Source organism: Onychostoma macrolepis, chromosome 03, assembly GCF_012432095.1.
Source record: "Onychostoma macrolepis isolate SWU-2019 chromosome 03, ASM1243209v1, whole genome shotgun sequence".
Classification (NCBI taxonomy): Eukaryota; Metazoa; Chordata; class Actinopteri; order Cypriniformes; family Cyprinidae; genus Onychostoma; species Onychostoma macrolepis.
The window spans coordinates 31,146,015-31,172,486 of record NC_081157.1 but is presented as its reverse complement, the minus strand read 5'-3'; the positions used below and the strand labels follow the sequence as shown (position 1 = coordinate 31,172,486).

General features: G+C 36.2%; 1 protein-coding gene across 3 annotated transcripts; it reads right to left on the bottom strand.

The window, feature by feature from the left end:
- Window positions 1-35: 35 nt before the first annotated feature.
- On the bottom strand, window positions 36-26,472 carry plcd3a (phospholipase C, delta 3a). 3 transcript variants are annotated; one of them, XM_058769147.1, is made up of 15 exons: window positions 26,292-26,472; window positions 18,016-18,183; window positions 11,916-12,144; window positions 10,878-11,007; window positions 10,522-10,747; window positions 8,454-8,655; window positions 7,103-7,247; window positions 6,871-7,023; window positions 5,467-5,619; window positions 5,070-5,223; window positions 3,660-3,776; window positions 3,396-3,574; window positions 3,123-3,258; window positions 2,719-2,868; window positions 36-1,719 (listed from the first exon to the last, which is right to left on the bottom strand). In XM_058769147.1, the coding sequence occupies exons 1-15, from the start codon at window positions 26,371-26,373 to the stop codon at window positions 1,589-1,591; spliced, it is 2,355 nt and encodes a 784-aa protein (XP_058625130.1). In that variant the 5' UTR covers window positions 26,374-26,472; the 3' UTR covers window positions 36-1,588. The 3 variants fall into 3 exon arrangements, with proteins under 3 accessions (XP_058625130.1, XP_058625129.1, XP_058625131.1); XM_058769146.1 differs by lacking the exon at window positions 26,292-26,472 and adding an exon at window positions 23,981-24,653; XM_058769148.1 differs by lacking the exons at window positions 11,916-12,144; window positions 18,016-18,183; window positions 26,292-26,472 and adding an exon at window positions 11,163-11,213 and having other exon boundaries at window positions 10,878-11,027.

Sequence of the window (26,472 nt, the reverse complement as noted above, 5' to 3'; positions counted from 1 at the left end):
CACAGGCAAACAGAAGTCATTAAAACACACAATAATTAAGTACAATTCGTTTTTTAAGTTTATAAAATGTAGGCATGCTTTCAAAGGCACTACATCTTTCCACATATCAGTAAAAACAATTAATGAGCACAACTGCACAATGGAGACATTGATTCACATATCTTCATGTTTTCAAATGTTTTCATAGGTCAGACAAGCAAAAAACCTAATTAGTAAATGTGCTTAAATATGTGAAGATTTGCAACTGATATCTGATCTTGATAATGCAAAAATAAATACTAGTTAATATTAATTAATTACTGATTATCGATTTCAATACAGCTTATAAAAAGAATGAATTATGCACATATACACTAACAGTACTGAATAAACAAGCAAGGCATTAAAATCAAGACATGTTCTGTTTTCTACTGTGAAACATAAAAAAAATCTACATTTAAAACACGTCTTTACAAAAGCAGCTGACATTATATTGCTACATAATATTATACCAAATTAATTATCATAGCCTAGTACAAAACACAGACCTTTATGAGTTATCAATAACCATGAGTTTTCATGATTCAACAAACTTGGATATGAGACGGAGTATCTAGTGGCAAGTGCTATTGTTGTCTGCGTCTTCATTAAAGCAGCACTGGTGAAGTTGTGTAATTTGACCAAATTTGAACCTCCTACAACACTGAACATTTTCATTGCTTGCTTTTAGCTTTGATGATTAAATCTTCTGTTTCATACATTGTTAAACATAGATTTCATCATTAGTGGTAGCTGTTTAAAATATTTAATATTTATTATTTTTATTACATTAATTGTATTAATATATATTATTATTATTTTTTAGAAGTATCTTACTACTCTGATTACTTAATTACTGATTACATATTACCTATACACTGCTGAATCGCTGTTGGTGTCTGAATCACTTAAAACACACACTTGCATAAAAATAGTCATTACTCTTATTAAACCGTCCATATACTTGCTATGCTTTCAGTATTCTTTCAAAAAAAGTTTTTTTTTACACTTTCTTCACCTTGCTGTCAGTATTCAGCATATCAAAACCACCAACAAAACTGAAATATTAAAACTATAAAAACCATTAAAAGACAGCTAATTTCTGTCTACATGTACATATAATTCTTGTCCAGCATGTAAAGACTGTTTAAGTTCAATTAAAATATGACATTTTCATAAAATGTGTTACATTTTCAGATTTCAAGGCTCACAGACTCAATAGAAATCGGTCTCGATGGAAACAGACTCTATAAACAACACTGACTTGTAACTTCGAACAATACTGACTTCATAACATATTTAGCTTCCACGATAACGCTTCTATGACACGGTTAGACGTTCTGCTCTGCAGACAGCACCACAAATGAACAATAAAAAAGCAAAATGCACTTTGAATCACACGTCTACACTGACTTTCTGCAGATTGTTGTGCTTGTACGTCCAATGTCTCATGCTTTTTCAGGTGGTCTCATTCTGAAGAGTCCCAGCACCTCGAGAGCCCGGTTCAGGGGCTTTTCCTTCAGTAAGGTACTTCCAGAAATAAACATTTCCAGGAACCATGACAGAAGCCTCAGGCCTTGCCTATCCGCTCAGAAACGGTTTTAATAGGAACTCCTCGCCGAACCACCTTGACATGGATGAAGAGGGTGGCAGGAGACAGATTGGAGCCGTCTGCTTTTAGCAGGTGAACATGACGATAACCTGGAGGACAACACAAACACTTGAATAAATACATGTAAAAAATCTACTTAAAACAAGTGTTGGAATTTGTCTCAACGTTAAGTCAAAGTTTCATGAAAATCAGGATTGATTCAAATTTAAATCATGTCCTTCTTTAACTTCAGATATAGGCATTTGTTAACCATTACGTACTCTAAGCCACGGACTGAGAAGCAGATTTCCATCTCATTGATCTCTCAGTGAACTGGAAACTATTTTTCTTCAGAATGGTGCAAAATCCCACAGCACACAGTACTTGTACACAGGGTACTCGTATAACAACATTCCAAGAACTACTGGAGCTGTTTTGAAGGCAAAGGTTTCTTCTTTATGTCTTTGATAAATAATTACGTTACAGTAGATTTTTCAAGCATGGTGTTCAAGCACTTTATGTAGTAGTTTATTTAAAAACATTAATTTATATTATTTACACTACCATTGAAAAGTTTGGGGTTGGTAAGTTTTTTTTTAAATAAATGTTTTCGAAAGAAGTCTCTTATGCTTATCAAGGCTGCATTTAAGTAACGGTGATATTGTGTAATACTATAATAATTTAAAATAATTGTTTTCTCCAGTCTACAGTGTCATATGATCCTTCAGAAATTCTGATATGCTGCTCAAGAAATATTTCTTACTATTCTAAATGCTGAAAACACTGAATGAGTTTTAATGTTTTAATTAACAGTTTTAATGATTCTTTAATGAATAGAAAGAGCAGCATTTATTTGAAATAGCAATCTTTTTTTAACATTATAAATGTATTCGCTGTCACTGATATATTCAACAAGGATGCATCAAATTGATCAAAAAGTATTAATTTCTTTACTTACAAATCTTACTGACCCCAAACTTTTTAACACCAGTTAGAGTTGTAAAATTTTAAATTCATACAGTACTTCCACTACAAATCCTGTTTAATATAGTATATGTTTTATAAATCTCATTCTCATAAAAACATCATACTGTGTGATCTGAACACACCTGTTCGTAGGCTGGTGAATGGGAGTGTGAACTGGCCAATGAAATCATTTTTGGATTTGTAGTCGTGATCTTCCACCATAAAACGCACCAAGGCCAGTTCAGGCACCTGCAGCTGAAAGCTCACAGTACAGTCCCAACGAGGGTTGAAACCTGCAGGGGGAGACAAACGCACACAAACACACACACACACACACCTCTCATTTTACTGCTAGAATATGTTTATCACACACAAATAAATGCTCAAAACAACAAAATAAAAACAAACGAAACACTGCAATCAGTATACCAACCAATAAAACATCACTAATGTTTCTATCACACACACACACAATTTTAATGGATTGATATTGATTAAACAATCATACAACATAACATAATCACTATAGGTAACTCAGTGGCCTCACCATTGTTGTCAATGCGCTGGGTTTTTGCACGAGCCTTATCGATGGAAACTCCATGGATCTCCACCCAGACCTGTGGGTCCACAATGGAATTGGGATTGTCTGTGTTTATTTTAGGAAGTTGCTGGGCCGAGATCACCTGCAGGAGAAACAAAACAGCCCATAAGTACAGTAAAAGAGATTTATCACAATATTTACAGAGCACATGGGATCCTGAGCAATATTTCCTGTCAGTCCATCATGACAAGCTAAAAGAGAAGAGGAACGGTTACTAACCCGTATGGTGAGCTGTGTGGGTATATGTCCTGGTCCTCCACCCGTGTTCTCAGGGTCAAAGTTGGACTTTGGGTGACACAGGAAGTCAGGTTTGAGCACATATCCGCAGCGGCCGTTGGGCAGAAAGCGGCCCTGGTTCAGGTCCATCTGCTCTCCTGGTGTCTGGAAGTTCAGAGCCACTGGAGAACAGAGAGAATGAAGTGTTTAAGCTTTGGCTGCTGTACTTGCAGACATGCAGGAATGTCAGAGCGTTCAGTCGCTCACCCATCTGGCAGCCTCCGTTCCACATGTCCTGGGGGTCGTAGTTGGAGGACTGTAACCTCTGGCCTGATGGGTAAACCCTGCTCAGCTGCCGACTGTTGTGTCGAACAAACAGCTTCCCTACAGGACAAAAATATGCACATAAAACAACTGAACAGACACAGATACTCACACAAGGAAAAACACATATTAATAAATATACTTTTAAACTAGTAGATTAATAGATTTTATTTTAACAAGCAGCAGATCAGCATGACAAATCGCTACATTATTACTATTTATTAGTATTCATAAAAAATTTGTTATTTATATATTATTTACTATTTAGTTAAAATGCTGTTACCTAATTAAAATTCTCATTGACTTTGTGGCAGATACACTACTGTTCCAAAATTTGAGGTCAGTAAGATGTTTTTTTTCCATCAAGGATACATTTAACTGATCAAAATTGAGAGTAAAGAAATTTATATTGCTTCAAAAGATTTATATTTCAAATAAATGCTGTTCTTTTGAACTTTCTATTCATCAAAGAATCCTTAAAAATTGTGTCAAGGTTCACACACAAACAAAACATTTATAGCAATAAGAAGCATATGATAATAAGCAGCAAATCTATTAGAATGATTTCTGAAGGATCGTGAGACACTGAAGACTGGCGTAATGATGCTGAAAATTCAGCTTTGCATCTCAGGAAAAAATTACATTTTAGAATAGATTAAAATAGACAACAGTTCTTTTAAATTGTAATAATATTTCACAATAGTGCTGTTTTTACTGTATTTTTAAACCAAAATTCAGTTATTATAAGCATTAGAGACTTCTTTCAAAAACATTTTAAAAAATCTTACAGACCCCAACCTTTAAAAGTGTAAATATTGTTTTGATTTACTAAATACATTATATAATCTGATAGTTTCCCCCTATAGTTTCAGTGTACCTAATTTTTCCCCAAAGGACAGCGTGACTGATCTTTGACTATTTTTTACTATAGTGTGTGTGGTAAATGCTGAGCTCTAATTATGAAATGGCATGAGTTTGATGTAAATTTGTCATGCCGCTGGCTGTCAGAGTTGGCTGGAAGAGCAGTGTCTTTGCTTTGGAAGTGATCTGATGATCAGCTTATTTATTATGAACCATCTGGCAGCGCCCCAAGCAACAAACCGGTCCAGGTAAAAGCAGCAAACATTAAAACAATACAGTTCACAGTAATATGTGAAATATATTCCTAGAGTAGTGTATTGCTGGGAAGTCACGTGCCACATCTATCATCACAGACATTATGGTATTAACATGAATGTTAAAAAACTATCTATCTATCTAGCACTTGTCACATTTGCAGTGGTTCTGTTGATTTGGTATACAGTATGTGAAACGAAGTGAAAATGTGACGTAAGATCTGTCTGTTCATCTCACCTGTGTCTTTGATGAGTTTGAGCGCCTCATTCTCAGAGAAAGAGGACATCATGCTAGGAGGTCTCTGGCTGGCTGTCTCAAAACCACTGAAGGGCACACTCTGACAGTACACCACCAGATCTGACAGCTCTGGACTCAGTTTAGTGCTCACAGACTGGGGAGGGATTGTACAGGTGTCAAAGTATATCTTCGCACACAAGAAGATTTTTTCAGTGAACATTTAGGCATTGCATGTATTATAAACACACACATACCATATAGAGTATATACTGTACTGTAGCTAATGCATTTACCTGAGCTATAAACATACTCATCCGCAGACAATCAAACCACACAATCTTCCAATAATTTACAAATCAATTCCTTGGCCCAAAAAGCAATTCATATCTGAACTCACTCTCCCAAGATCCCTTTTAGATTCCTTTTTGTTCCCGCTCCCTCCAGCAGTAGACTCTTCATCTGAGCTATATGAGAAGCTAGCCCAGCTGTCAATCTTCCCCAGCAGACCACCTAACTTCTTCCCCTTCAGCAAGATCCGCCCCATCAACTCCTACAGTGAACCAGGAACATGTGAGTAATAGAAATGTTCACCAATACCAGGAACACTTTTTTCCGATCTGGAAAATGGTAGCTTTAAAACATTGTGACGGTAAACAATAATTTATTTCAGAGGCTGGAACAGCCCTTAAATAAGATGGAAAAATTGTAGTATGACAGAAATGATCGAGAGTGAAAGAGAGAAAGGAAAGTCGTTATAAATATGTATAGTAAATGGAGTCCAGTGTGCTTGAGGCAGCATAAAAGTGTACACTACAGTACATGAGTGCTGATTAAATTCATTCCTAGTACTACATGATTACACATTTCCTATTTTTTTTTAAGACAGCAAGGGTCAGATGTTTTTACTGATAATTCTCAGAAAGTAAACAGGAAGCTTCCTGAAGCAAGAAAGGAAGGGTTAGTAACACCAAGATCTTAGGTTTGATTTCCAGAGAATGTATGGAAGCAAGTTTGGAAAAAGTGTCTGCCGAATTACACACATTACTGTTCAAAAGTATGGGGTCAGTAATATTACTAAAATAATATTTTTAATCAGAAAATATGCATTAAATTGATCAAAACTGACAGTAAAGACATTGTTGCAAAAAAAAAAAAAATGTATTTCAAATAAATGCTTTTCTTTTGAACTTTCTATTCATCGAAGAATCTTGAAAAAAAAAAATTTATGGTCACCACAAAATATTAAGCAACCCAACCGTTTTCAACATTCAATTTATATCTTAAGGACCAAATCAGCATAATAGAATGAATTATTAAAAATTCAGCGTTGCCAACACAGGAATAAATTACATTTTAATTTTTCACATTTTTACTGTATTTTTCATCAAATAAATGCAGACTTAGTGAGCACAAGATAACGACCCCAAACTTGAACAGCTTGTGTACATTTTGAGTGTAATTATGAAAGTGTGAGTGACGGCACTCTATAGCTATGTAAAACCTGAAGTGAGACAGTTACAGTGATTATTGTATTATGTATTATCACTGTATTTGAGCACACTGTACACTGAGAAATAGTACAGTATATATATACATAATACATACTGCTTATATAAAAAAAGTAGCATGTGAAAGTACACAAATGCTTGAACTACTAAATGATTGAAACAGTAGTTTGCACTTTCATGTACTGAAAATAAACCTTTTTTTTTTTATTCAGTTACGCCTAAAAATCTCTTAACACCTAGAAATTTGATTAATCATTAAGTCACGGAAGAGCAAAACTGGAGGTGTGTGTGACCTCAGGTGAGGGTAGGTCTTTGAGGGGCAGGTCATTGAGTGGCTTTCTCAGGAGCTTCTTTCCCAGAATAGAGCGAAGGTGCTGCGCCATGACCGCCTGCTGCTCCACTGAGCAGTGATTTTCCAGGGACAAGATCAGAGGATACGGAGATGTCTACGGAGTGAGAGAGGCATGGTTATTCAAGAGAATCAATTATTTTCATCATAGGCTGTTATGATTCATGAGTCTGCACCTTGAAGGCGTACTGAGCGATGGTCTCAATGACTTCTTTAAAGAGCACTTTGGAGGTGAGCGTGTGTCCGTGGAAGATCATGGGCTCTCCTTTATCACCATCCCAGCAGTCCAGTTCAACACAGCGACAGCCCTGATGCAGAGCTCTAAACACACACAAAACTCACAAGTTTAACCACAAACAAAGAGTATGAACAATAAATATCATCCGAATATGTGAATTAGCGTTGTGTGTTGTATCTCATAACACAATAGCTATGTTTTGTACATCTGCCGCTGGTGATCAAATATTTCATGAGGTAAAGGCCTGGATGGAAAATGAGCCTTACAGATTTCTGCAGAATTGGATAAATTGTCATACATAAAGTTCTACATACTGTATTCCTGGTCCATTGTTTGTGCACTTAAACATATTAACGGCTGATAGCTCTATTGTACAAAATTCAATCCCAATCCACAGAATTCTGCAGTTGATAAGGATGTTTTTTCTATTTAATCTAACCCTATAAATTACCTTAAATTTTGGTTTACAAAAAATATATATAAAATATAATAAATAAAAATAAAATAAAATTGTTGGTTTATCCTAATGTAGTCAAGTTAATTTAAGCAACAATTAAATCAACTAATATTTTCTACTTCAAGTTATTTTGGATGTTACCACACAAATATTTTTTTAGGTTTCCCTGAAAATATTTTCTTTACGTTGCAAAATAATGATAGGCCTTTTTTTTTCATAGCTTAATGACTTTTTCATAAGTCCTGAAAAAAAGTGCTGCACTGTAGGATATCATGTAAATAGTTACATTACCATTCAGAGGTTTGGGGACACATTACATTTTTGGCGTTAAAATACTACTGTCAAGATTTACTAAAGACGCACAGTGAAGAATTAGTGCTGAAAAGGTGTGGACAGTTATTTTTGCTCCTGACCATATTGAATATGCATTTGTAGGAGTTTCCCTTTCAGGCGCAAAATTTATGGGAGGAGAGTACAAAAATGAATCATGCAATGCGATTTACTAACGTTTGCACTAGTCAGATTTCTGGTATTTGCACCATTATGTAACGCCCCCAAAAAAAGCATGTGTTAAAGCAGGCTCTTGGTAGATTGTGCTGGTCATTATGGAAAGGAGATGTTGCATCTACGTATGTTCTTTAATGTGCGCATTGTCAGTATAACACACGCAAAATGGTTCCTAAATAAGCAAAGCTTAATGAAGGCAGTAATGCAGACACAAGTAATCACTGGGATTTTACAGAGCAAAGTATAAGTGTGTTTTTTGGTCTACTAGCAGTACCTCTGTGGTACTGGAGGCAGATTATAAGGTGCAGTTGGGTGGGTGTTGTACCTGATATAGGGCTCGGTGCTGCTGGCACTGGTCACCTGGTCTTTGGTGAGGTACGTATTATGAGAAGAAGAGATGTAGTAGTGTGCCAGCGGTCGCCTCATGTCCTGATACACGTGAGCGTGATCTGGGTTAAACACATCATTCTCATTCGAGAGCATGTACATGGTGAAACCGTTCTGGGTCATGAACAGATTCTTCCGGGCTGAGGGTCATAAAGAAAATATATCGGTTAAAAGTTAATATGGTTAAACACAACCTTCAGTACAGCTGGATAAGGAAATGTTTAACACAGATTTTTATCCTATTTTTGTATCACTAATGTTTTACTCTCAGTTCTAGTAAGAGCTGAAAGGAATAACCAAGGTTTGTCAGTTATTTGACACAATAATCAGTGACACACTACTAAGCTATGTATTCACACTAGTTCGTGGAAGTGGACAGGTGTGGTTTTTCTATTGTGGTTTACTATTGGACCTGCTCTCCAGTTTTCAACAGGTTGTATATTTTACATCATTAGATCACACAATGACAAAGTAAAACCAGTTTTGAGTTGGCCTTTGTGCCATTTTTACTGACAGTATATAAACACTAGAGTGCAGACAGGAAATAATGGGAGAACAGCAAGGGAAATGTGAGCTAGATCTGAAATGACACTGCCAACATGAGCACTATGGGTCGACTGCTAGACAACAGCTCTGACAAATAGCTACTTTTGCTGCGACTCTTAACAGTTGTTGGTCGTTTCTCAAATTACAGTACGGGGCTCAAAAATAAGATTTTTTTTTCTTTCTGTTGGATCAGATTTGTATTTGCACTGCTGATAGTTTCATCCCCATAAATATTTTATGGCCAAAATTATTTTCAGCAGCATTAATAATTTTCTTTAGCAAGGTTACATTAAAACAAAAAGTGACAGTAAAGACAGGAAGCATCATGTAACACTGAAGACTGGAGTTATGGCTGCTGAAAATTCTGCTTTGACATCACATGAATAAATAATATTTTAAAATAGATTACAAAAGAAAACAGTTAATTTGAATTGTAGTAATATTTCACAATATTCCTGTTTTACTGTATTTTGGACCAAATAAATGCATCTTACTGACCTCTGTGGAAGAATTATTTTTATGTATATCATAATACATAAGTAAGTATACATAAGTATACCATATACATAAGATTACAGCTCTGATTCAGCATTGCAAGAGAAATAAAAATAATGTTTTTATATAATAATGTTAAATAATAAGTTGCATTCTGGGAAGTCTTGTTTATGCAAGTAAGAATACAAATATTGTGCATGTTGTTGTCTACTCTCCTGGATGTATACACTGAAGAACTAAAGTATGGAGTATAAGGTATATATAAAGTTACATATAAAGTTTCCATAACACTCAAAACTTTTAAAAGTTATATATATATATATATATATATATATATATATATATATATTGGTGAGTGGGTTTAGGGGGTGTGCCCGAAGTGTGAATCCGTATTCAGAAAGGCATGGAAAACAAATAGCAGTCGCTAATGGTTGCCTGTTACATTACAGTACATAAAATTTCACTTGCCACATAAACAGAGTAAGGACTGAGGACGATAGCGAATGAATTGCAGATCCTGAGCACCACTGACAATCTAATCTTGTAAAATGTGTGGTAAGTAGGCTACTGCCGCTCCATAGTATAAACAGAGTATGTACGATCGCGAATCTCGAAAGTGAAAGTGAAACTAAAAATCGATCGTGCATTCAAAAGCAGTTCAATGCATAGCGGCTCCCTCATGCCCGCAATTTTATATACAGTTTAATTACCCAATGATATAACTGCAAGAGAAAGTATTGAAATATATATTTTCCTCCCATCTCATATTTATTCCCTTTAGGGGTTCAGTCATTTTCTTTCCGAACACGGTATTGGGATTGCGGGGGGGGATGCTGGCTCAACACCGTGATGTCTATCAGCCATCAGCGATGGACGATGGCATTGTCTATTGGCCCAACCCTAGTGTGTATGTGTGTGTACATATATCTCTATGTTAATGTATGGTGCTGCTGATGGCTGATTACCCCAGTTGTTGAGCTCATAGGTGTGGATGAGAGTCTTTGCATGGGCCAGTGATGCGTCTTCGCCCTGGTCCCCGAGAAAATCCCTCAGCTCCAAGGTGGTCAGCACACACCCATTACCAGAATAATGCCTGAACACCGCGTCCAGCTCCGGCCTGCGCATCAGCTCACGACAGAACTCCTCTATCTCCACGTGATCCAGCCGGCCATCACACGAGCGATCACACTTCTACAAACAAAAGGAGGAATAAAAGAGAGAGAGAGAGAGAGAGAGATATCGCTTGAGGCTTCATTTAAATTATACGCTTTTAGTTTATATGACAGCTGTTGCCACTTGCACATTGATCTCTCACACGAACCTTGAATAGTGTGTGTGCATACTGTTCGTTCAGGTCAATGTTGATCAGCTGTAGCAGATGTTTCACCTCGTCGTAGCTCATCTTCCCATCCTGGTTCTGATCCGCACGTCTCAGATAGCCTCGAATCCAAGTGTGCACAGTCAAGGAAAACTAGACAAACCAATAATACGCATACACAACATGCTGCCAGCCATATAGTATGAAATAATAAACAATCTCTCTGCTATTATTATAATTAAAAATATAGCGCAATACATTCTTTGCACACAAAAAGTATTCTCGTACCTTCGTAAAATTATGGTTGAACCACTGATGCCACATGGACCATTTTAATGATGTCCTTACTGCCTTTCTGGGCCTTGAGCATGTCAGTTACATTGCTGTCTACGCAGGGTCAGAAAGCTCTCATATTTCATCAAAAATATCGTAATTTGTGTTCTGAAGATGAACAAAGGTCTTATGGGTTTGGAACAACATGAGGGTGAGTAATTAATGACAGAATATTCATTTTTGGGTGAACTACTGAATTTCTTTAAGCTGAGATCAAATAAAAACATACACATTTTAACATGCAATTAAAATTAGAAGCTGCATGTAGTTGAAAATTAACATAACACCCAAAACAAAAATATTAGAAATGAGTACATCAAATTAGTTACAGGTTAAAAAAGAAAATGCAATAGAGTGAAAACCACGTTAGAGTAAAGAGAAACAGGACAAAGGTATTTTTGAAAAAGGAGAGATAGCGCGATACTTTCCGTGGTTTACATGTGCTGTGGAGTGCCATTTAGATATCTGTTCTAGATCTGCTCTATATTTAGTAAGCTCTCTCACTGAGTAATGCTGTGCAGTAATGGAGAGTATGTTTACATGTGCATTTATTTGCATATGGTGGCCAAGGAAGTAAAACCTAATCTTTCTATTTAAATCCTCGAATTAAATGTGCATTAAATGCAGTAAATGTGCAGTGGAAGTGTGTCTACTTGCAGTTAGGAAATTACTAGCATTTTCTCTCTGCACGTATGGCTTTAAGGATATTGGTCCAGCTTTTCTTTCTGGCTCATGTTGGAGATGCGGTCTTTGAGCGTGCGGAGGCCTCGAACCCAGCGCTCCGCTTCATCCTGTGTGGAGCAACACAGATCCAGGCTTTTCCTTCCTCCGCGGAAGACCACAGTGAAGCAGTGGGTCTCTGGAACCAGACCTGCCATTCGTCGCAGACACTCCGACTGACACCCCTCCCGCACACACTCCACCTCCGTCACACAGACTGACAGAAAGAACCCACACACACAAACAGGTGATTGGACCATCACTACTAAGGATAATTTACATTATGTTACTTAAATGTGAATTGTGTAATCTATGCACAATTAGTGGCAACAAATAGAACTGCAAAAAAGAAATGGTTTCAAACACCAGGCTGGCCACTCAAACTAAATTTCAACATGAAACTTCTGCTTTAAACAAACCCTAATATTAAAGTGTCTCCATTATATATGTCAACTTATGAGCAAATGTCCAACATTTGGCAACCTCTGAAACACTGAAGCTATCAACCTGAATTAAACAATAAAAAACTAAGACACACAAAAAAGAAAACATTAAAAGAAAATAAGCTAAAAACTGGAAAAAAATTGTGTACACAAAACGTGTACACAAAAACAAATTAAAAGAACATCTTAATATTTACAGTATTTTGTTCAAAAGACATCAAAAGATTTAAATTAATCTAAACTAACTGAATGAACAAAACTAAAACATTAAAAAATAAAACCTAAAATAAAATAAAAACTAAACTAAAAGCAACTTAAAACACTAAATTAAACTAGCAGAATTAAAAAAGTAAATATTAATCTAAACAAAAGCGAACAAAAATAAACAAAAGCGAAAACAAATAAACTAAAAGCAACTCTTAGCTGTATCATTCCAAAGAACACTTCAAAGGAACTAAACTAAGCTAAGATAAACTACCTAAATAAACAAAAACAATATATATTTATCTAAACAAAATTAAAAATAAAACAAAACTAAATTAAATGATCTAAAAGCAAGTCTTAGCTGTGTCATTTAAAATAAGACTTCAAAACAGTTAAACTAAACTAAACAATAATTTAAACAGAATTAAAACGAACCAAACTAAATGCTTTAAATTCTGATGATGAACATGTAAATGAATGATAAACAAGCAACAAGGACATTTACAGGAAAAAAATTTAACTATTTAAAGTCCATGTAAGAAGGAGGTCAAATGTGTCATCACAGTGTGTGATGACAGACATGTGTGTGAGAATTAATTTGGCTCTTGTAAAATATGACCTGTGCAACAAAGTGCCAAAAATGTTCACAATGTACTCCTAAAACACACACACACACACACACACACGCACACCAATATTAACCCACTTGAATGCCAAGCAGAGGCTTTGGACAGGCAAACATTTTACCAATTACGAAATGTTATTGCTAATACAGTGACAATCAAACATAATAAAGCTCCGTGTATTACATGGACTTCCTTCTCCGCCATCATTTTACTGTAAGTGTACACTTCAAGTCAGCTACATGAGGAATTGTACTAGACAGTAGTTGCAACAATAACGTCTTTGACCTGTGGATACTCCTACGCTGCAAATAAACAAAGAGACATGCAGAGACTGCAGGGCAAGACACATACATGCTCTTTTAAATGGCAAAGACTCTCTGCCTACTTCCAAACACTGACAAACATGCATTTATAATTCTTGTGTATATGGAAAAGAAGTGTGTTAATTTTAACAGCGTGCGTGTGCAAAGACATGGGCATTTATTACGCCACTGGCATTTCTCACTAATGCCTGCTGCATAGATGCACAGGAGCATGAACTCTCCAGAGATCCAGCCTTGCATGAGGAGCTCCTGCCTACCAGCACAATGACACCTGCACAGACTCGTCTCCTACACAGACCGCCATCATTTAGTGCAGGCTATTTGACACTTATGCCATAACCATGTGTCTTCTATCTTTATCTACCTTAATAAATAGCCAAAATAACACAGGGATGAAGTGGTGCATGATGTAGACGTCACACGCACAAACACTTATTCACATAATGCAAGCACACACACAGTCATGTATTATTTGGACTATGCTTATTCCCTCAAGTGTGTGGCAGTCCGTGAGCTGTGAGGGGCATGCTAGGATTGGACAGGAGCAGCTGAGCCTGCATTCCTGAAGCCAGTGTGACGCAACACAAGACAGGAACAGAGAGAGAGGCCGTCTCATCTATGGCAGCTCTCTGAGTCGAGCAGTACAAACAAAAGTGTTTTCAAGTGAGTTTCATGCTACTCTACCATTCAATAGTTTGGGGTCAGTAAGACTGTCAATGTTTTTGAAGTCTCCTATACTCACCTACAAATATTTTTTTGGAATAATGGTTTACTACCATGTGAACACACATACTAGTAAATGTATATGACTTTCAAATCACTTATCTAACAATATTCCCCCAAATATTGTCCCAGCTAGTCTAACAGAGAGTGTACCGAACAAACCGTTTCATACTGAACAATGCTTGCCAAGAGTGAAGCAATTATAGCAATACTGTATACTGTAAATTTTACTGTTGTTTCCAAATATGCTTCCAAACGAACAGAACAAAAGTCAAGTTTCGAGAGGAACACTCACTGATATTGTAGTCGAGAGCCTGTATAAACTGAACTTCATATGCTTCACATTATCTATCTGTGTCACTACATACTACATGTTGACGTCTGGCATATCAAAGAACTTGCATAAAGTCCTATGTTTAAACTGTTCTTTTACTAAAGGGAATGATTGACAGGTGCGTGGGCAGTCTTTTGATGTTGTTTAGGGTGCGTCAAGATTTGTGTATTCACTACTAAAGCACCATTTTGGAGAGAGTCAAAAGAAACAACAAAACACCAATGTGTTCCAATTACAACAACAACAACACTAATTATTACATAATGATATTACATAATCAACATCTTACATAGAAAAATCACAAAAGTGATTACTAGCACTACCACGTGATTATTAATCATACTGAGTCACATGATTAGTTATAAGTTCACTTTAGTCCTCACGGTCTCATCAGAGGTCATCAGAATGACCCATAAATCCCCCATAAGAGCAGGGATTATTCATAAACACATGGCCAGGGCTTTTTACTGTACAGCTGCATGTGTATATGGAAACTTTGCAAGTTTCAAAATCCAGAAACATATGACTACAATAGAATAATACAAACATGCATCAATTCACATGTCTATATTATTATACAAAGGACACAGTTGTTGTTCACAGTCCATTTGTGAGAAATCGGGAGTGATTTGAGGATTTAAGTCTTAAGACTGTTAAACTCCTTGTCTTGTGGGCCAAACCTTTCCTGCTTTAAGAGCAAGCGGTCACAAGTTCAAATTGTGCTTAACTGACTTTTTTAAATCAAATATTTTGTTGCATTTCAAGTTGAGTAGCCTCAGATATCTCTATGCAGCTAATGTTTTCAGCAAATGTGAAGAGAGATCATGTAATTACAGATTTTTGAGGGTGATGACAGCGGAGATAATCACAGATATTTCAGAGAGCGGAGACAAATGACAGAGGGGCTGAAGGCTCCCTAAATAGGGTCCACCAATGCCAGTGGTCTAATAAGAGAAACAACGTTCCCATGCTCCAGTGAAGCGGCCATGAATGGGATTATAGCAGGAAGTCTGATTCTCTTCACTCTCACAGCGGATTATCAATCCATTTGAAGAGCATAAGTGAGATGAAAAACAGATTAACAATCATCTGGACAGCTAGAGATTAGAGATGATAGAGCAGCTCATTTCCCATGATGTCTCTTGTCACAGATGAATCTGTGGTATGTTTCCATTATGCTAGGAGCAAAGGTTGAATTTGTGTGATTAAAAGGAGATTACCAATAACCTGAAAAGCAGGTGAAAGTAACAGATTGAGAATTAATTGGGACATGTCCCACAACACAAAATAAGCACCAAATCTGCTTGTCTGAAATCATTTAATGCGAGTTTCAGACAGTTTCTAGTTTAATTTCCTGCCTTTGTTTGATGTTGTGAAACAAGCCAAACAGAAGTAGGAAATTAAACTGGAGAGAAGCTGAGGTTCTGAGCTTGTAGTCTATATAGACAAACACACAACCAGACATGTATTAATGAGTTCAGACATATGAATAATTGGAAAGTCCCGTCTCTCAACAAAAACCTGCCGAGCAGTATATCACATATGGTCAAAGATGAGTGGTTTACCATGGGGGGAAAAAAAGCATGATACCCATCATACTAGGACTAAAAAAAAAAAAAAAATCTAAAAAAAATCTAGCATCATTTAATCATTCTAAATGGTTAATATTCCAATATTTCCATCTAAATGAAAAAAATAAAATAAAATGCTGACCCTAATGCTACTTTTATAATGTCTATCCAATGATAAACTAAAATGGTTAAAATGCAGTCTACCAAAAATATAAGACCCATACATAATATGTTGTGATGGCACCTGTAATTACTCATCATTGCATAACCTTTCTGCATCATAACTAGTGCTGGGTTTAGACATTTCTATAACATCAATTGAAAATCTTTCCCTTGTTTGCCCTGTGATTAATTGGGTCACAGCTACAGTTCATTACACTAAGCCAAATCCATCCGTCCTGTAAAATCAGTGGCATTCATTTACTAAAAACCGAAGATCATAAGATTTAATGCCTGCTGTGTCCTTTGGGATGAGCTTAACAATAGGCATTCAAAAAGAAAGCATAGCAAACATTAATAACATCTTGTTTTGACTTCGAGCCAAGTATGAGGTCAAAGTAAGAAACAGACTGTGATTGTTTTCTGACCATTATTTTTCTTCTAGGGTGTGACAGTATGATTCCTTGATGTGATTAGTTGTAAAAAAATACATTTCCATACTGCTACCGAGTCCAGTATCATATCCTTTCATTCACATCTTAAGTTCTGGCATTATGGCACCTTCCTCACAGTAATGGCGTCACTGGCACCCATGAAAACAAAGTAATTTCTAAATTATCTACTGTATTGTGAGAAATAAAAAACAAATACACTTCTGTTCAAAAGTTTGGGGTCGGTAAAATATTTAAATGTTTTTGAAATAAGTCTCTTATGCTCACCAAGGCTGATTAAAAATACAGTAAAAACAGTAATGTTTGATGAAATCTGAGAACTCCAGACCCTCCATAGACAGTAACGCAACTATCACGTTCAAGGCTCAAAAAGGTAGTAAGGACATCATTAAAATAGTCCATGTAATATCAGTGGTTCAACCTTAATGTTATGAAGCTGCGAGAATATTTTTTGTGTGCAAAGAAAACAAAAACAAAGACATGAGAGTACCATGACGCATACGAGCAATGCTGCTGATGTATAACCTGGATACACTGCACCTTGTTTTCAATCCGAGGAACGCACAAGCATGCGTCGTGGTATTGTTGTCATGAACGCGTGTCGAATTCTGACAACAAAGAGAAGAAAGTATTGAATAAAGTCATTATTTTCATTTTCTTTGCACACAAAAAGTGTTCTCGTAGCCTCATAAAATGATGGTTGAACCACTGATCTAACGGACAATTTTAATGATGTCCTCACTAGCTTTCTGGGCCTTAAAAGTGTCAGTTGTGTTGCTGTCTATGGGGGGTCAGAAGCTATTGGATTTCATCAAAAATATCTTAATTTGTGTTCAATGAAGATGAACAAAGGTCTTACAGGTTTGGAATGACATGAGGGTGAGTAATTAATGACAGAATTTTCATTTTTGGGTGAACTATTGCTTTAAGAGTCAATACGACCACCTTCTCTTTCAGCATGAAAATAGCCTCTTGTGAGATCAACTTCATTAGACAAAACCTTGTGAAGAATGCTATCTTTACTGAATTTTATCCCAACTATACCAAACTGCATTTTGCTTCTGTGTGATTCATATGAAACAAAAAATGATCCATTGTAGAGATATTTGCTAAAAAGCCCTCAGCTGAGTGCACTTACTGAACCGACCTTTGCTCATCTTGCCACATAATTCCTGAACTCGCAAATGCTGTGATGAAAGCAGAATTTTGATATTTGTTTTTGGATGTAGTTCAGTCACAGATGATATACTCACAGGTCTGCTGCCTTTTGCCTTTGCGGGAGGTTTTGCTGGACTCACACCACACCGTCACACAGTCCTCCAGAAGCTTCAGGCTCCTATCCTTCCGCCAACGCTGAGATCGAACCTTCATCATCTTCGACCCCTGCAGCATCAGCAGCACATCTTCATCGTCCAGCACACCTATGACACACACATATAAAATATGAGCACCTCCTGTTCTTTCTAAATGTTTTCCAGTCTGTCCAACACACCTGCTGCATGCTGTATATCTGAAGTGTCAAGTCTCTAAGAGGTACACATACTATAATTCACTCATAATGTGCCGTCCCAAGGTTGTTCTCATATTCACAAAGTTATATGTGCCAGAGACTAACACTTCGGGGCACTGAGTCATAAACAGGTTTAATATTTCATCCAAAACATGGACCAAAATCAACCCATTACATAGGCATCTTCCAAAATAAATATATATATATATATGTGCACACTCTCACATACTCGAGACGTGAGAGCACTGGGAGGTCAGAAGCTACAGTCACAAACATGAGGGATGACAGCATCACACAGTGATGTAACACACCGATATCTGTGTGTCAACGTCAGCAGCAATGACTGCGCGCATAACAGGATACCACATGACAATCATTTCTTCTATGTTATTGTCATTTTTTCATTCTTAATCATCAACATATGTTTGTTTCCCAGATTAAAGTGGCTTGCTCAAGCTTGGAAAAATACTATTCACTGAGAGCAAAGACTGTAGAATTGCCAGTAGCGCACACTGAGCTCTTTATAGACTTTTCAAAGCTAAATTACGCCTGGCTGTGCAGCACGGTGCTATGTTACGATAGGCTGAGCTGAAGAAAAAAAAAAACAAGATGAGGGTAACACCATTTTGTTTTAGTGTAAATTCATGCAAATCAGGTAAAATCTTGCTAACTTCAGTTAGAAACCTAACAGCTTATCCTGCTAACTTAGTATAGCGTAAAGTGGTTAAGAAAAGCCCCTTTGATTACTACCATCATGACCAATAGAAAATGCACACAAACATATGCTAACAACCAAACGTTGGCTATAAATCTGGAATAACAGTGTGTATTTCTTAGAATAGTTTCTTTTGCTCACATTTATTTAATCAAAAATATAAAAATTTAAATATGTTAAATATTACAACAATTTGTAATGACTTTAAAATAACTAAATGTTTTAAAATGCAATTTATTTATGATGAAATCATTATAATTCGCTGCTCATAAAACACTTCAAATTATTATCAATGTTGAAAACAGTTGTGCTGCTTAATATTTTTTTTCAGCATTCTTTGATGGATAGAAAGTTTAAAAGAACAGCAATTTTAATTTTAAATAGAAATCTTTTAGAAAACATTATTTTTTAATTCTATTTGAGGTGTCCTTGCTGAATAAAAGTAGAATTGTTTTTTAAATAACTTCGAATGGTAGTGTACCTGTCTTTTTAATTTAAATATTTGCTTACTTACACCATAATGGTTCAGCAAATAGCACCAAGTTATATGATTTCATTTAAATAAAGTGCAGTGCTATTTTAGTGCATTTAACACTTGATTTAACTGGATTTCAGGCAAAAAAGAAAAAAGAAAAAAAAATAAGTTTTGGATTGAAATACCGTGTGGAAATGTGGTCTAACCATTTAATGAATTCACCCGATTCTCTGCCAGAGCTTTAACTGGACTCAAAAAGACCTGAAAAAAAGACAGAGGTCACGCTCACAGTGAAATAGCTGCTCTGCATTCTTTCACAGCATGGAGATTTGCTCCAGTCAGCACTACTTCAAAACCTCTTCTCTTCATCAGCTCTCTGAAATATCATAAAACATTGCTTTCTTTTTATTAATTTATTTTTAATACTTTTCATGTGACTTCAGAATAAAATAACTACATTACAGAGAAAAAGTGGAGTGACAATAACAGGCCTAGAAGTAAGTAATACAAAAAAGCTGGCAATCAACAAAAGAGAGGCAACGCAAACTCCCTCAACTCTTCCTGCTGAACAGCCAAGAGTGTTTGCAGCAAAGAGACCCTCACCACAGCAACCAGAATATAAAGACTCTGATGAAGTGTCTCTGACAAGCCCGTGTTAAGTGAAAGAGAGCATAGAGGTCACAGTGAAAAGCGGACAGTGGGAGGGAGAGAGAGAGAGAGTTCTTGGTATTTTGCCAGAGTACAGAGACAAAGTTACTGGAAACATGGCAATGAAATGCTACCACAAACTAAACTAAACTAAAGCATGTATAATGAAGAAGACTTTGAGAAATATATGCTTTGAGGTAAAAAGAAGCACTTATTTTTCCTTCATTCTCAAAACTACAAATGAATAGTACTTTTGATAAATATGCGCACCCACATAACAAGACTCCGATGCAAGTCTTCAGTAATGCTGTTATTGTTAATTAAAACGATTAAAAATGTTAATTCACTTAAGCTCAAATAAAATCCTTAGATGAAAAACTTAAACTGAAACAAAATAAGATAAAATGTTTTACATGGAGCGGGTTGCCGCATGAGGGCCGTCATGTAGAAATCACATGACCAGCTGAATTTCACTCACTTCACGACCTGAGCAAATCATTCCTGAGTGCTCCTCTAAGGGAACCTGAAATCACAGAAACCATGCAAGCTGAAAAACGGCTCATGGCTGTGGTGTCATAAATATGAATCTTCTAGAAACAAAAAGCCTCTGAAAGCTTCTTTCTTGGAGCTTCTTGTTCTGTGAAAATGACTGGTATAAACTTTTAAGCGCTGCGCAAACTAGATGTAACGGTAGCCCGCAACACCTAAACGTACTCACTTATTTCATATGCAAACATGTTCGCCAGTCATAACAGAGGTCACTTACTTTGAAATCATAATGAAACAGTAGTGAAAACAGGACATTTCATTTTACGGTAAAGTAAGAGGGAGGAAACTGGTCATGCAAAATGAAAATTACCACCTAGGGTCCTTTTCAGTTCAAGAAACCTCAATTAACTTTAAGTACACTATTGCTCAAAAGTTTGGGGTCAGCAAGATTTTTTTTTTTAATTTGTTAGAAAGAAATACTTTTACTCAGCAAGGATGCCTTAAATTGATCAAAGTGACAATAAAAACTTTTATAATGCTACAAAAGATCTCTATTTCAAATACAGTAAATGTTGTTCTATTGAATTTTATATTCATCAAAGAATGCCAAAAAAAAATCTATCAAGGTTTCCACAAAAATATTAAGCAGCACAACTATTTTAAACATTGATAATCATAAGAAATGTTTCTTCAGCAGCAAATCGGCATTTTAGAATGATTTCTGAAGGATCATGTGACACTTAAGACTGGAGTAGTGATGCTGAAAATACAGCTTTAACATCACAGGAATAAATTACTTTTGAAAACAGCTCTTTTAATTGTAATGCTATTTCACAATATAACTGTTTTACTGTGTTTTTACTCAAATATATGTAGCAGCCTTGGTGAAAATAAGAGACTTCTTTCAAAAGCATGAACAAAAATATTTGAACTCTCGTGCAGACTTCAGTAAAAAAAAAAAGAGAGATGGTGTATTATACGGTCCCTTAAATGTAATCATTGGTGAAGAGCTTACTCATACTTTACAACATTTAGACTCCTAGAGTTACCTACAGTTCACCTGAGGTGCATATTGCCCATAGTGAGCATATCTATATTTAGAATAAATGTGGGCACCATTGCATGGATGACTTTTTCTCTTGACTTACTTTGTCATTTAGCAGAAGCACAAGAACAGTAAACCAACTAGAGCAACTTAACTTAAATAACTCTTTTCTCGCAATAAATAATAATAAAAAAAACCTCTTGATTATTCCCACTGGAGTGCTGTATTCTGAAGTACTGACATTGAATCATTAACCACTGAAGAGCACCAACTTGCACAGCCTCTTCATACAAGCCACCTAACATCATTTTACAAGAGCAATAAATGTGAGTAATACACTTACAGCATATATATTGACGCCAGTAGCCATGGCAGAGATAAACCAGCAGCACTACGGTAGCCATGGAACAAGATTTGACAAAAAATAATTAATTCTGCATCGGTTGCCATGGAAAATAATACACATGACAACATTAGAGATAATTAAACTGAAGCAGGGTTATCGCCCACTTGCAATAGTTTAAGCTAAACTTTCTCATGCAACTGCAGTCACAGTGCTGTAGTTATGGGAAGAAGCCAGGGAATGCAGACAAGTCCTCAGAGGATCTTGTACTCAATATAGCGACAACATTCAACTCATTCATGATCAAATACAGAAGAAACCCAGCCAAAACAGGCGGAGGTGAGATAAATATCTTAAGAAAGACCAACAAAAGAGCTGCAATAACAGACTGGTACTGCGAAACAATGATATAAATAAACCCTAGTTACTTTTCTTGGAAATCAGCCATTGTTCTTGAAGAATGCTGTATATTATATACACTACACTACAATACAGGCATAATGATGTTCATTTAATATATTTTCAAATACTTGTATCTCTCCACCTTCTTACATGCGGTTCCTTTCAAAAGCCTAAAGCATAAAGGCTCCACGTGGACTGCACAAGCAAGGGTCATAGGTGTAGGTGGTGGTGATCTCAGCTGGAGTCATGCTGCTGAAGGGTGGAGATTGAGAGGTAAACATGAGTGGGAAAATAATAATTGTGCGAGAACAGTCCGTGGTTATGAGTGTGGCAGTGTGGTCATCTGTGGGTTATGATAATCACGAAAAAATATGTCAGGCCATCCCAGATACACACACAAAAACACACATAATACTGCGCTGCATACATTGTAGCAGCATCCAGTTTAGCGGGCTGTTCACACAGAATTTGTTCTTGTGTCCAAGACATCTAGGAAAGTTGTCTTTTAAACTTTAAAGAATACATTTTAACTTGACTTAACTTTATCTTGATCAAAGGGGTCGCTGAAGGCAAAAAAAAAAAAAAAAACCCACACAATTCTGCATTTAAATCACTTCCAAAACAACAACAACTTCTCCCTGCTCTGTTTCAGCTCACATATCAAAGTAATACAAACAGTGAAATGTCACATTGCTGTCAAGCACTCTTGGAATGATCAACCAATCAAACCAGACCTAACTGTTGTATATCTAATTGTGACCCTGGACCACAAAACCAGTCTTAAGTCGCTGGGGTATATTTGTAGCAATAGCCAACAATACATTGTATGGGTCAAAATTATCAATTTTTCTTTTATGTCAAAAATCATTAGGATATTAAGTAAAGATCGTGTTCCATGAAGATATTTTGTAAATTTCTTACCGTAAATATCAAAACTTCATTTTTGATTAGTAATATGCATTGCTAAGAACTTCATTTGGACAACTTTAAAGGTGATTTTCTCAATATTTAGATTGTTTTGCACCCTCAGATTCCTGATTTTCAAATAGTTGTATCTCAGTCAAATATTGTCCGATCCTAACAAACCATACATCAATGGAAAACTTATTTCAGCTTTCAAATAATGTATAAATCTCAATTTTGAAAAATTGACACTTAAGACTGGTTTTGTGGTCCAGGGTCACAATTATAATTATATAAACATCACAAAGCCAGTTCCAAATGCTAAAATAAGGTGCGTATTCTTTACCATAAGCAGGTCAAACATGACGCCTAAACAATAAAAGGTTATTAAAAACACAGAGAAACTCATGGGGTCATTATAGCCTACTAGATATCTCAAAACATCCATTATGTCACGCAAAATGAGCATTTGTCAAAAAATAGGCTAAAGGTCTTTATTGATTTAGTGTGGAATGACTGAATCTGCTCGTTTGACTCCTTTCACAAAATGAACTTCTAGGGTTGAAAACAAGTTAGTGACTGAGATTAAGTTTACTTTCTGTGAAAGTAAAGAAAGCATGCATACTTCAAGTAATATTCGGGGTATATTAGACATTTTGTCCTTATATGTAGCCTATTATGATCTCACCAAGCCTCCGAAGCGGATCGTGGGTTTTCGTCTCGAACGCTTTGGGTTCAGTCTGAGTTGTGTCTGGTTTCTTCTTCCTCCCCAGCATGTTGAATATCCCTTCGGCTCCAGGCAGAACTTCTTATAACCGTCTTGAGGTAAATGTGAATAATCAGAAGACACAAACTATCCAGAAGAACGCGTTTAAACGTGTGGGTCAGCACATGTGAATCGCGGCGCTGCTGCTGCTGCTGTGTCGGCTGTCGCAACACTTGACGGGTCTAAAAACGCAGCGCGTAACTGGAGTCCGGCGAGGAGCGGTAAGTATTCTGCTGATGAACACGAGTCATTCACTCACACTCTGTGGCACGCTTACTGTGTCACGGCCTCTGCTTCATGGCAAACTATCTGAATTGAGAAGTCGATTGTGTAATTAGTGTGTTACTTTTATTTTTAGCCTATATATTTCAACTTGGCTCCCTATAGCTGATGAACAGGTGTCACAAAAATAGTCTTTGGAGATAAACTGTTTCAAACCAAAGAAATGAAGCTGTCTGAATGCAGAACATGAACTTCACACAGACCTTTCACTGGACTCCACCTACTGGGTTTATTCATAGTAGCAAATGTGTTAAAACATGATTTTGTGCCGCTGTGTGAGATTTATCGAGATGGTCCTCACTGCAAAACACAAGATTCAGGGGGCGAGGTCGGATCCAGATCCAAATCTTCCCACCTGACATATACCTAAACCCACCCATCTCCATCCCTAAACCTACCATCTCCACCCCTAGATGTGGATCCAACCCCGCCCCCTGGATCTTTGTCCTGGAGAGAGGGGCTACTGGGATTTATCGAGCGCTCACACATCACTGTAATTGCTGCCATCTGCTGCCATACTAATGAAATGACGGGAAATAAATAAATGATATCAAATAAAACAACAAAATAAATAAATAAAATAAAATACAAAAATATTAAAATAATATATAAATCAAATGTAATTTTTTTTTTTTTTTTTTACAAGTTTTACAATTAACTCACATCTTCACAGAAGTGCAAACCTTACCTTTTTGTTGACATGGAAATGAAATGAAATTAATACATGAATCTATTTATTGATTATTGATACAGTATACACTGTGAAAACAGGAACAGCGGTAGTTTTTTTGGTACTGGAATTCATACATGCATATGTTGGCCTACACACATTTTCTTTTAAATGAGCTTCTTTTTTCTTTTCTTTTTTTTTTTTTTTTAATCAGGCTCATACGTTGGACATTTTTGAAAATAATGCATTCAATAATTGATTAATAACCTGCGTATGCTCCCCCATTCTGTTCACTTTATATACAAATGATTGTTTTAGTAGAAATAAGAACAACTATTTTATAAAATACTCTGATGACACTGTAATACTAAGCCTACTAAGGAAAGAATCAGGACATAACAGAATATCAGTCTGAAATTAGGAACTTTGTGCAGTGGTGTAATGTAAATCATCTTATTGTCAGTGTTGGAAAAACTAAGGAAATGATAGTGGACCCAAAAAAGTTTGGGTGTTGATTACAGTCCAGTAATTATTCAAGGTAACACTATTGAACAAGTGGATACATTCAAGTATCTTGGGGTGGTCATTGACCGTTCATTGACTTGGAATGCCCACATTGATTATCTCTGCTCAAGACTCCAGCAAAGACTATATTTTTTAAGAAGACTTAGGTTGGTCAGAGTAAGTAAAGAAATCATGTTGTTGTTTTACCATGCAGTTTTGGGAAGTTTATTAAACTATGGAATGCCGGCTTGGTACGGTAATCTTTCAGTTCAATCAAAATCGCAGCTTGTGTGTCTTGTCAAAGTTGCCATGAAAGTCATAGGTGTAAGAGAGTATCACTTCAGTCCATTTATGTATGAGTCGTTGGTTTTTAAGAACACACAAGCAATAGTAAGTGATTCAAGCCATGTTCTATTTTCAACATATCAATTACTGCCATCAGGGAAGCGTTATAGAGTTCCATTATGTAGAAGTAATCGCTATAAGAATTCTTTTATACCAGGATCCATTAGGATTTTAAATAGTAAATTGTAGTAACTGTGATGGTTTTTTAACTAACAAAGTGTTGTTGTTGTTGTTTTTGTGTGGTTATTGTGTGTATTGCTGCAGCTTTGAGTCCAAGACAAATTTCCTGCAAAGGACAATAAAGTATAACTCTTACTCTAACTCTAACCTTTTCTTTGCCATTAAAGGAACCTGATAAAAATCCGCATAAAAATCTCAGATGTTTCAAGTGTCAAAATAGATTGTAGCCGTTGTGAGCACTTTTGTACTTACGTGACAAAGGTGTCATGTTGTTCATGGAAGGCAGCATCTGAGAATCTGTTTTAATATCTCTACATATAGGGTACACTGACATTTAAAGATAAATGATATTACACGCCCTGTAAGTAAACTATAGAAGTGACTTTATATAAAGCATATATAAATGAAATACTGGAAGCAAGTACAAAAACTA

Bases quoted from the DNA above. Each gene is read 5' to 3' on its own strand.
- plcd3a (XM_058769146.1), bottom strand. From the start codon at position 24,068: ATGCTGGGGAGGAAGAAGAAACCAGACACAACTCAGACTGAACCCAAA. The intron at 5,620-6,870 runs GTCACACACACC...GGTTCACTGTAG, and splicing joins AAGACCTACCCTCACCTGAG to GAGTTGATGGGGCGGATCTT. The intron at 5,224-5,466 runs GTGAGTTCAGAT...ATCCCTCCCCAG, and splicing joins CTAAAAGGGATCTTGGGAGA to TCTGTGAGCACTAAACTGAG.